At 34.0% G+C, this 12,757-nt stretch overlaps 1 protein-coding gene across 7 annotated transcripts in view; it reads left to right on the top strand.

Moving 5' to 3' along the window:
• Window positions 1-12,757, top strand: part of LOC105226929 (neural cell adhesion molecule 2) — a 263,927-nt gene that overhangs the window by 215,579 nt on the left and 35,591 nt on the right. For all 7 annotated transcript variants that reach the window (XM_049453359.1, XM_049453357.1, XM_049453362.1 and 4 more), the window contains 2 exons: window positions 1,299-1,429; window positions 5,263-5,422. In XM_049453359.1, the coding sequence (XP_049309316.1) occupies window positions 1,299-1,429; window positions 5,263-5,422 (291 nt within the window). The remainder of the gene's footprint in view (window positions 1-1,298; window positions 1,430-5,262; window positions 5,423-12,757) is intronic.

Raw genomic sequence — 12,757 nt, 5'->3', positions numbered from 1 at the left:
TTCGAAGCTTTTTAATTTTTTATTATTTGGTAATTTATAAGAAATTTTTATACTGTTGATTTATTTGTATATTAATGTTCAAAAATCAATAAACGGGGTTTCGAACAAATTTTCGAAAGATTTTAAATATTTTTGCTACAGACTATTTTGATATAAATGAGAGAAACTTAGTGCAAAGTTAACGCTTCTTTAAAAAACGGGTTTTTGAAAACATTTTCGAAAGTTTTTGAAAATCTGTTTTCTAAATATACATGTGTGGCACACTCTTCTTTCATCACGAAAAATACCGGTGAATTTCTAATTTCGGAAACAGTCTGAGTAATCTTCGAAAATCAATGCAAAGAATCCTATTTTTGGTTTCAAACGAGGTTTTGAAAAACATTTCGAAAAATTAAATTTTTTTTTTATATTTTCAGAATTATAAGAATTCTTTAGAATATTTTGACATTAACGCTCGAAAATTAATGCAAAAAAATGCTTCTTTAAAAAATTGGTTCTCGAAAAAAATTTCGAAAGTTTTCGAATATCTGTTTCGAAAGTTGTAAAATATGTACACTACTACTACTTCGAAAACGGATATTCGAAAAGTTTAAAATTTTTTTTCGAAAAACTTTTTTTATAGAGACGATATTTTTGCATAAATTTACTCAGCATTCGTCACAACAAATGCCAGAGAATTTCGAAATTCGGAAACACTCTAAGTAATTCCTACTGGGAACTAACGTTTATGTTTCGTGCCTGGAACTCGTGTATATTCCCACAGCAGCTGCCGGTTTACTAACTGTAAACGCGCAAAATAAAAATATGAACAGCATTAATTCACAGCAAAGGAAGTCGAAAGTGCGAAGCAGGAAGCACATACATTTTACACACACGACATAAATATTGCAGGGAATAAATAAATAAATATAGCGTGTAAGCAGGAAAAGGTTAAAATGCAATCAGATGCCAAATAAATTAATTACAGTCCAACTGAGCGGAGAGACGAGGCAAACAGACTAACAGCACAGCCAAAACAGAGGCAATTAAGGCAGGTGCATGAAGAAAGCGAGCATTATAGAGAGTAAAATAGAGGAAATAAACGGGACAGTTAGAGAGTTAGTGAGCGCGAGAGTATGTGCTTTTGTGGCGAAAGTGTATAATTTGGCGAAATATTGTCTAATTTAAAGTGCCGAGTGTGAAAGAAGCTCAGCTGAATGCCTGAAAATTAATTGCTGCTAATATTTTAAGCAATACTGTGGCAATATATGTTAATATATATAGATACATATTAAATATATTTTATTTTCTCCACACAGACATACCCGTTGTGAGCCTGGAGCTCGGCACCAACTCGTTAAATTCAACCTTTCGCGAAGGCATCGATGTTTTCTTCGAGTGCAACATCAAATCGAATCCTTGGATCTACAAAGTCAGTTGGCGCCACAATGTAAGTATGCGCAACGCTGCTAATATTGCTTATTCAAACATCTACTTATGACTTTTTATATAGTTTTTCTTATTTATGGTATGAAGTGTGCGTGTGTCTTGCGGTGCTGTTGTTGATGATGATGGATTTTTCATTTTCCATGCCTTCAACGTTCACAATTTAATTTATATAACTCATATGTATGCATAATAATCGCATATGACATGCCTTAGTGGCTACAAGTTGCTTTCAGGAGTATGTAAATAAGCGCGCACACACATACACAGACCCACACTCAAGTGCATGGGCATATGCGTATAAATAAGCAAGCAGTAATATGCTGTTGGTAAATGAAAAATGCAAATATTCGTGCTTTAGGGTGGTACTAAAAGGTACTAAAAAATTATCTTCAAATTTATAAATATTGATGATGCAAGAAGAAGATGATGCAAAATGTTGTACATTGATGTTGGAAAATTAAAAATGTAAGGAATTACGTATTAGGGTGACACTTAAAAAAATTAAGGTAAAAAAATTCTCATGCGATTGAGTAGAAAGGCATAACTAAATAAGTAAGTAAAAAATGCAAATAGTCACATTAGGGAAGCACTCATTTTCTTTTTTTTTGCAAATTTATAGCCATAGATGATATAAGGATATGCATATTTTGATGTTGGAAAATTAAAATTGCAAAATTTTTATATTAGAGTAACACTTAAAAAAATTTTAACGTTACAAACTTGTTATCCGATTGAGGAAAAGGATAAATAAAGAAAAGTAGAATCAATTTTTGTTCTAAGTTAGAAATGTGCACATTAGGGTGGAATTAAATTAATCATTTGAAAACTTAAAGATTGATAGCCAATTCGGAAAAAGGATATGTATACATATTTTGATGTTGGAAAACGAAAAAGTGCAAATATTTTTATATTAGGGTGGTCCTTCAAAGGGTAATATATTAATGTTGTAGTTTAACAGTTCACAAGCAATTATGGATGAAAGGTTACATAAAAATTTATGGTGTTATTTAAACATCAAATTTGTGCATTAGGGTGTTACTTAAATATATTAAAATTTCAGGTTTTTAAATTTCTGAGGTTTATAGCCGATTTATGAAAAGAAGTTATATAAATATTGTAGTCAGAAAGTTTTCAAAAAGTGGCTTAGAGTATGCTCAAGAGCCAAACATCGTTAATTCACAATTTTATTGTCCCTAAAAATAACTCAAATCCATTTGGGCTAACAAGATCCAAAAGTTACGAGAACGGTTGATATTTAACACTCTTGAGGTCATTAGATACCAAAATACAAAAAGTGGCATCATTTTTAGAGTTTCTGTGGAAAACTGTTTGATGAACTATTCTCTCATCTTCTCTCTTCACACTTAGTCTAAACTTTGACTGCTTCAAACAGGTTTCCAATAAGAAATATGTTCAAAAGTAGTACTTATTATACGAAGAGATAAACAAAATTTATTATTTTCGCTGTAAAAACTTCTTTCAGCACGCACGCACCACCCTAATGCCCAAACACGGCTACCCACATTAAGCGCATAGAAAGTCTTATGTTTATATTATTGCGAGGCACACTATACATTTCTGTTTGCTTGTGCTTTTCAATCTGTTTCACTTTCCGTAGCACAAGAGCCCAGCAGAATAGCTGAGAGCATTTTCATTTTTCGTCAGGAAGCAAACGTTTGCTCTTTAAACCTAATTGAAAATTATTATTTACATATAAATCAGCCTTAAGCATTAGCAAAGTTTCAAAAGGTCTCACGTATATGCTGCGAATACACACACATGCTAATAGCAGCACAAAGAGCCATGCTGGTGGAGCACATGCAACATACACGCGCTCGTACATGTAATGTGCATGCGTGTGTGTATGTTCTTTAGTGAAACTCCTGCAAGTTGCTCATAAGTTGGCTGATGCTTAGCCGCCGGCAAAAATTTCTCATTATTTCTTTTTGAAATTTCTTTTTTATTTTCTTGTTTGCATATTTCATTTGCCACTTTTTTGTGTCGCCTTTTCGGCACTCGGCACTTGGTTCTTGGTACTGTTGACTTAAGCTGCTCACTTTTGTCGGCATCTTATATGAGTATGCCTTTATAAATTTCTTAAGAATACTTTTCATTTAATTTTCTGTACTTTTTTGTGCTCGAATTTTAAGCTAATATCGATGTCTCAATTGCTTGGCCGCTTTGTATGGCTTAACGGAAGTAAAGCCTTAGCTGTAATCTCATCTAGATGTCTTTTCAACTGAAAATGCAAACTTTAAAATTGAAAAAGTTACCGTTATTATATATAGCTCTCAATTATTATCTACGTAATCTCACTAAACTCTCCCATCAATGGCTTTTGAAATCTCAAGCCCAATATATTGAATACGAAGCTGATATGTATAATCAGAGTTTGAAATTTTCCGAACCTTTTCAACACAAATTCTCGGTAATATTTTGAGGTGAAAAGTTCTAAACACGACGTAGATTAAATTTTAAAGCAAATTGTTAGTAATATTTATAATTTAGAGACACCACAAATCAAGTTCCTGGAAGTATTTTGAGGTTAGAGCTTCCAAATTCATCCTAGACTAAGTTTTGAAGCTGATTCTCTGAAAAAATTTTGAGGTAAGAACTTCCGAAATCCTTCAAAACTATATTTTCGGAAACATTTTGAGGTTAGAACTACCGAAATCCTTCCAAACTGTATTTTCGGAAATACTTTGATGTTATAATTTTTAAAACCTTCCCAAATTAAATTTTAAAGCAAATACTCGGGTATATATTGAAGTTAGAACCGCCACAAATTAAATTATTGGAAATATTTCGAAGTTAGAAGTACCAAACGCTTTCCATACTAAATTTCAGAGCTATTTCTTGAATATGTTTTGAGCTCAGAACTTTCAAATTTTTCGTAGACTAACTTTTGAAGCTGATTCTCCGAAAACACTCTGAGGTTAGTACTTCCAAATCTCTCCCGAATTATATTCTCTCAAATATTTTGAGGTTATAATTTCTAAAAGCTACCCAGAATAAGTAGTAAAGCAAATTCTTGGGTGAATTTTGAGGTTAAAACCGTAAGAAATAAAATTATTGGAAATATTTGGAGCATAAAACTTCCGAATTCTTTTCAGACAAGAGAAGAAATTTAAGTTTTCTGAAACCATTTGGGGGTTAGACTTCCAAAATCCTCTCAAAGTATGTTCTACGAAATATTTTGTTAATATTTCTCAACCATTTCTAAATTAAATCTTAAATTCTCGTAATTGTTTTTAGGCTAGAGCTTTCAAAATCTTCACCGACTAAGTCTTGCTACTTAAGAATCTAAGGTCTCTGTCTCTGTTACTGACAAAGTAAGAGCGCTCGACCATTTTAAGTGTGAAAATCAGCCACACAGTTCTTTCGAGATTCAGTTCCCAAGAGAGCAAAATTTAGGCACGCGAACGGATGGAGTCATGTAAAGAAGTTTATGCAAGTGAGGAAAGTTCTCTGAGCGCCATTCAGTAGGAAGTGATTATTAAACATATGGATCAAACAGCCTAGGATTTCCGGTCTTAGACTAAGTATCATCTGGGTAGCAAAGAACAACCGTTTAAAGGCGAGCTAAACTGAGTAGACGAAGCATCTCCTTCCCAGGGTTGTGCACTAGGTTTGGGCCACGTAGAAAACACCCCAATGGAAAAAATAAACTAAAATTAGCCAAACTACCAGGTTGTCTACGAATCGAAAAGCTACCAACCAGATCGATCATGTTGTGATATATGGAAGACAAGCCTCCAATTTTCTATTTATTTAAAAAATTCCGTAGTTTTCTAAACAAAAAAATAATAATATTTTTCCTACTCTCTCTTCCAGGGCAATATTCTCGAGAATAATCTCGCCGAGGGCATCATAGTGGCCAATCAGAGCTTGGTGCTTCAGAATGTCAGTCGCGCCCGGGCAGGCATCTACACTTGTGTCGGCAGTAATCGGGAAGGTGATGGTGAGAGCAACCCTGTGCATTTGGATATAAGATGTAAGTATCAAATACATACGAAATAACAACAACAACAACTTAGATATCGTGTTGAAATAAATTCTGCCGTAATATACTACAGGATGACACATATAATATATTTTTAGAAATTTTTCTGCATACTCTCACCAGCTTACTATTGCGTTCTCAGCGTGCATTTGTCTGTCTCTTCCGAGATGCGTAACTTTTTGTACAATTTTCACACTGTGGCAAGCATGTAATTCACGGCAACGAAAAGATATGAGTATTTTTGAACTGTATATTATTAGGGTGGTAGTGAAAAATTTTTTTTTCTGATTTTTGTCAATCTCAACACCGCAATAGCTGTTCTCATGGAGAGTAAGGTCAAATAAAAATATTTAACTATTTAAAGCGGTTTGAAAAGGGGTAGAATAAGGTCCAGCGTAGTTAAAGTTTTAAGTAACCGGCATTTTACTAACTGAAACCGTTACTACTTAGGGCGCAGCTTTCAGAAATTAGTTTTGTTACTAGTTAGAGTAAAATCTCAGAATACTATAAAAGGTTCTGTGAATTCACTACCTTTTCCACATTCACCTTAGCACCACCCTAATACCTCTATACCCGCATAAACACGGACGGCTTACTTCGTGCAATTTACAATTGGCTTCTTCTGCCTACGGAAGATGGCTTCCGCTCTCAGTCAGCACCGAGCTTTTTGTCACACATTTTTCTGGCCTATTTATTTATCTGTTTGTTCGCCACTCAGGTTTGGTAGGCATTACTTTGGATCTGGTACAAACAAATTGCCTGTCATTTCTTATGCCAGGCGCAGAACAGTGCCACAAGGAAGCTGCAGCAAATGCAGGCAGCAGCAAAACAATACCGCCAGCCAGCATAAATGTCTACTGCGGGCAGTCTTTTGCCGCTTGCACACACATACACACACACACACTCACAAATATCTGTGCGCATCCTGCTGTAGCCGGCCGCTTTACCGCCTTACATCCTGTGCCAGCTGCCAGGGCAACAACTGTCAAAGCATTCATCTTACTTTTGCTCAGATTTTCTTGTGACTTATGCGCTGCTTGACACAAATACACACACATGCACGCACAAGGCGCTCACATATCCCTTCCGTTTCACCAAAAGACCAAAAGTTCTCACAATCACACACATACACATATGCAGTCAGCCACACACGCACTACCGCAAATACTGTGGCATTTAAATTGTGATTGTGCTCTGGTTGACAGCATCGATTGTCGTCGCTTGCTCTCTGTTTTTGCTACGTTGATTTTCGGAAATTAAAATTACGAGCCAGCCGGCATTCACTAGAGTATAGTAGGCCAGCTTGACCGCATTCTCCTTGTTTTTCTCTTAAATCGTAAATTGCAAATGTCAATGGTCAATGTGGTGCGCAGTTACACATATGCCTATGTAAGAGTGTCTGTCTGTGGACCTTTGCATTTCTACATCCTTTGCACGCTCTGTGGTGCGAGATTAGTGCTTGCAAGTGCCGATAAATTGCTTGGGATTTCAATTTGTTGAAATATTCGAAATCTTAATTAAGATTGGTTTGAAAAATTGCCGAAATATGGCAATTAAGAATTGAGGAAGTATAAAGCGTACATTTTGAATTTTGTAATTGTGTGCTTTATGGCAAATTATGGAACTAAAAATTCAGGTTTTCTGGAACTATTAAATATGGAGTATCAAAAAATATTATTTTTAATCTTGCGGCAATTATGTAATATGAAAATGTTTTATATCAGTTTACTTTGCGAACATTATTGTTTTATACCAGTTTATATCTAAATTAAAATCAAGATAAATGTATTTTTATACCCTCTTATGGTATCAGAAATGCACATGTAAGATGCTTTATAGCTTCGGTGCAGGCGAAGTCAATGTTTTACAGCTTTTTGCATTTCCCAGTCAACAGCACATTGTACATCACTACAAGTAACTCGCGAGCTTCAATTTATACACAATATTGGGGAAAAAAAAATTATTTTTAACGTTTAACTATCATATAAAATAAAAAAAGTATACCAGTTTTTAGACCAGTTTAGCTTTTTACCAAGTTAGATTTCGACCAGTCTTAATAAATATATAATTTAAAAAATTATACCAGTTTTATACCAGTTTTTATACCAGTTTGGTTTAGGCCAAATTACATTTTGATCAGCTTTAAAATTAATAAATGTGTGGTTTAAACTTATTTGAAGTTATACTAGCTGCAATTTACATAAATTTTTATTTAAATTACTTATATGTATCTTATCCAATTCCAATCCCATCTGGATTTTAAAATATTGCGCAATTTTCGAGGCAAAGAAATGCGATTTGATGATAAAGTTAATTACCTTCATTATAATTTTGACTTTAAAACCACAATAATACGTTGACGTTGATAATAAAAATAATCAAGAACAAAAAATAGTTTTATGAGTTATTAATATGTATCAAATAACAATAAAAGACATATTCAAATAATTTTCATATTAACAACTTTCATACAATTTCAGTCTCAACTGGATCTAGATTATATCAAATAAAGATAATCTGTCCACCAAGTGTTGCCTACATTTAGGGGCATAGAACTACATACATGCTGGTAAACAGATGATAAGAAAAAATTAGTAGGAATACAAAAATAAGCAAATAAAAGAAAGCCGTTATTAACCCGTTCATATGGAACTTTCTTTATTGGGAACGCAGCGGATTCGAACAATTTTATTAACTTTACCGGAGTTTTCTAGAAAATGTTGCCATTTCGAAGCAAAAGTTCAGTTTTGAAGAAAATTTTGACTTTGTTTTCAAATTATTATTTTTTCCTTATAATTGGCTCTCTTTCGTTTTGCCCTAGCTGAATTATAAGTTTTCTATACCAACTCTTAAAGGTTCTTGGTGCCTACATTTGGGCGCATCGAATGGTTTTTCGTTCTCTAGGCAAGTATATTGCCGTTCTGACTATCTGAACAATAATCCTAGAAACACAAAATGTATTGAATTGGCTAATACGAGTATGATGACCGAATATGAGCTTCTTCGTGTCTTTGGCTGACTTTATACAGAAAGTTAAAGTGATGGGCTACCTTTCTTAATAGTACTGTGAACTGGTGCCCTTTCTTGCTAAAAATTGGTTAAGTAATTTACATAGTATTTTAAAATATTTAGGAATTTCTTGACGATCTGGGTTGATTTAGACATCTCCACCTGTTTCTTTGGCTGTCTATATAAGCGAGAAGTAAGTGCTCCTTTTTCGACTAATCCATCTGAAATTTCACACATATTGTTTTTGCCTTAAGTAGCTCCTTATTTGTCGGAACCACCGATATTCAACGACTATAGCATATAGCTGTCATACAAATTGACCGATCAAAATCAATTACTTATATGAAAAAGTTTTTTATTTAAGCAGAAATCTTCACGAAATTTTGTATAGGTCCTAACCAACACTAAAATCTACGAAGAAATTGTTTAGATCGGCGCACTGCAGCTCATAGCTGCCATATAAACTGATCCACCAAACTCAAGTCCTTGTATGGAAAACTTTTAAATTTGTCAAGCTATCTTTACAAAATTTTACATTATTAATTGCTGAAGACGGCGCTACAATCTACGAATATATTTTTTAGATCTGACAACTATAGCTTATAGCTGCCCTATAAACTGACCGATCAAAATCAAGTGCTTGTATGGAAAACTTCTATATTTGTGAATGTAGCTTTATGAAATTTGGCACGGATTGTTGTCCGATAGATATTGTTCAGATCCAACAATTATAGCATATAGCCGGCATATAAATTGATCGATAAAAATGAAGATAAAGGTCGTCTTATACTCTTTTATGCTATAAGCAATGCATCTTTAAAGGCTGTTATGGCTTTAGTGCAGTCGAAGTTAAAGTGTTTCCTTGTTTTTGCTTGTGTAGTCACTAGCGCATTATTCATAAACAGAAATTACCCATAGCATAATATTTATACTATATAGTATATGCATTCTAGTATATTAATTGGATATCTGCTGCTAAATGAAATAGGGCATGTATTATAGTATTAAGAGCTCTAATTGCGCTTTTCGAATTGTCTAATAACTAAATACAATAAAAATTTGTAAATTCAGATGTAAATAACCATTAAAGGCGTGTAATAGAGATATTGTTTGTAGGTGTGGTGATTTGCACGAAGATTTGCTTGTATATGTCGACACACATATATATTATATATGAATACATATACATGAATAAACAGTTATTATATTGTATATACACAAACGTAATGTAAATAATAATTGTAATTGAAGTAATTTATTTCTGCTAACAATACTTGGCACTATAATTTACACAATGCATTGAAGAAGCAGAAGAAACGCAATGCCATGACATTGACTCATTTATTTCGTGTTTTTGTTGTTTTCTACACTTGTTTTTGTTCATATAACTATAAATGTTATATATATAAATAAAGACTTATAATCGCTTAATTAAACGAGCGTGGCCAATTAATTGTTGAATTTTACCGTTATAGACGCTTAGAGAAGCTACAAAAGTGCCGAGCAGGCGGCAGCGATGCCTTAAATTAAATGAAAATTTCAATATGCCATTGTTTTAGGCGCATAAAAATTAATTGTGCATTTCAGATAAAATAACAAATTGCTGCAAAGACAACTACATATGTGGAGTATATTTCTATATATATACTTGTATATATACAGTGATATGGATGCCGATCCAACCAATCTACGCAAATGCAAATGCGAAATGGCAGTGTTGCATGCAGCTAACTGTGCGAATGCAGAGACAAATGCGAAATTCTGTACGGTCAAGTGAAAGCTGTAAGGCGTACATACACATATTACCTTGCACAAAGGTTTACATATGTATAGGTATATGATACGCATATAACTGCATTTATAAATATATTTATATGCACTTGCAGCAATTGTAGCTGGCGCTATGTCATGCATGACTCTTGAAATTAAACTAAATAATTCAGCATTTAGCAGCAGTTAGTTGTTAGCATTGTTGTTGTCGTAGTAATTGTTGTGCTAAGTAAGGGCCTACGACGAGTATAACCAGTCGAATTTAGTTTGTAATCCACAAGTATATGCGGATGTGTGTGTGTTTCTTGTCACATACTTGTGAGCGAACGCCACTGGCATGCAAGCTATCAAATTACACTAGTCAACGAAGTGAAAATTTTCGAAAATTTCAACACATCCTATTGTTTAAAAAGTTCTATTGTGAATTTGATTAAAACAAGTAAGACTTTGGCTGACTTGATTTACATCGTTCGGTTTGTATGGCAGTTATATGCTATAGTAATCCGATCTTAAAAATTTGTTCCGAGATTATAGTGCCTACTTGGACACTGATCCATGACGATTTTTGTGAAGATAGTTTGTAAAAAAAAAAGTTTTTCATATAAGGACTTGATTTTGATCACCAGTTTATAGGGCAGTTATACTCTATAGTAGTCCAATCTTAGCAAATTCCTTGGAGTTTAGTTGGAGCTTTGAAGTTTTCCATACTAGGACCTCAGTTTGATCGAGCAATTTGTATGGCAGCTATATGTTACAATGGTTCGATATCAGCAGTTTCAACAAATATGCAGCATTTTGGAGAGAAAAAAGTAGTGTGCGAAATTTCAGATCGTTATCTCATGAACTGATGGATTAGTTCACGTTCCTATACAAAGGCAAACCGATATGTCTTACTTGACTCAGTTCTTAACACTGATTATTTACTCATACTAGTAGGCTCTCCGGCATTTTCTTGTGGCAGTTTCGAAACTTTATGGTAACTGTGGCTGAAAATATTCTATAACAACTCCTCTAGCTATAAAAAAATAAACCAACTACACTTCCTGCATTCCCACGTTAATCGGTTAAACATAACCGATATGTAACTAGTTTTTTAACCGGCAACATTCCTCAAAATACCACAATAATTGGTTATACATAACGGGTATGTAACTAGTTTTTTAACCGCTAAAGAATTTTCAACTCGGCAGCATTTCTTAAAATTATTTGTTGAGTACTTAGTTTCGCTAAAAAACCAACAAACCTTTATTCTCTAAGTGAAATTAGCAAGTTTGAGGCTTTCAATAGCATACCCGTTTCCTTCGACAATAAAAAACATTTTTCTCTACAGAATGTTATACATTTTATGTAAAACTTCACAGTTATAGAATTCTACAAAACAAACGCACTTCTACAATTAATATCAAGGGGAATCGCACTAGTTCTAGAGTAGAAACCTTTTCATGAATAAAGAATATATCTTAAGAAAATTGAAGTGGCTCACAAGTTAATCAACCAAAGTTCAAGGGGAACTTTCAGTACTTCCTTCTAACATTAGTTTCCCAATGAAAATCTGGCTTAAGCTCTCCCAGTTTTTGTCGAGTCATCAAAGATGTGTGTGGTCTAACGTTGTCTTGATGGAAGACGAAGACCTTTCTGATGATCAGTTCTAGACGTAAGACTTTATCGACTACCCAATATTAAATTGGCTTAATGTGATTGAAGGCCTTGTGTGGTAGGTCGTAATCGGTGTATTGAGGTCTTGTAATGTTTTATAGAGTCCCCGTAAATTGATTTTATCGTTTGACTTTAAATTTTTTGCATCTGAGATTTTTTTTATTATCTTTACTCTACCGATCTTAAAACATCCATCGAAGCACGCTTATAGCTTTCTTAGTTCAAAAATTCTGTTAAACAGTGTAAATACTATAACTGCAATTACAATTTACTGTTAGTGTGGCTTATCCTAGTGTTAATACTCGATGTTGTCTGTGCACTTGCATAGCCTAAACTTGCACACAAGCGATCTTCACATTTGCAAGGTCCACTGTTGTTTTGACTAGCGCTTCTCGCTTGCCGTTTGTTGTACCGGCACATTGCTGCAGCAATTTGAGGCAGTCTGTCTGCACTGTACCGACTCTACACTATATATATTTTGTATTTAAATGTATGCTGTCCGGTTTCCTCTGCCTGTTTCGGCAAATTGTTTGTCGCATCCTTATTTGGTTTTGGCTCGTGTCGTAGACAATTTAGTTTGAATATTTTAAATTGTTTTCTTGTTCGAATTTCGTGCATACATATTGACAACTCATGTTACATGTGCCTGCAGGTGTATGTGTCTGTGTCGAGCAAATATTTCGCATGTAGGAATTTCGAATTGTAGTCTTAAGCTTACTCGCATAGTTACAATCGTTAAAGAGATTTGCTGCATTCAAGTTGAATGCTTGACAGCTGCAAATTGCCGTAACAATTTTGTGCATCTCTGCTTACATATGTGCGTGTGTGTTTGTCGACTTCAAGCTTTTTGCAACAACATGTGTAATTGTAGTTGTCAAGAAATTGAAATAG

This window comes from Bactrocera dorsalis, chromosome 3, assembly GCF_023373825.1.
Source record: "Bactrocera dorsalis isolate Fly_Bdor chromosome 3, ASM2337382v1, whole genome shotgun sequence".
Classification (NCBI taxonomy): Eukaryota; Metazoa; Arthropoda; class Insecta; order Diptera; family Tephritidae; genus Bactrocera; species Bactrocera dorsalis.
The sequence above is the reverse complement of the archived record's forward strand: the minus strand, read 5'-3'. Positions and strand labels throughout refer to the sequence as shown.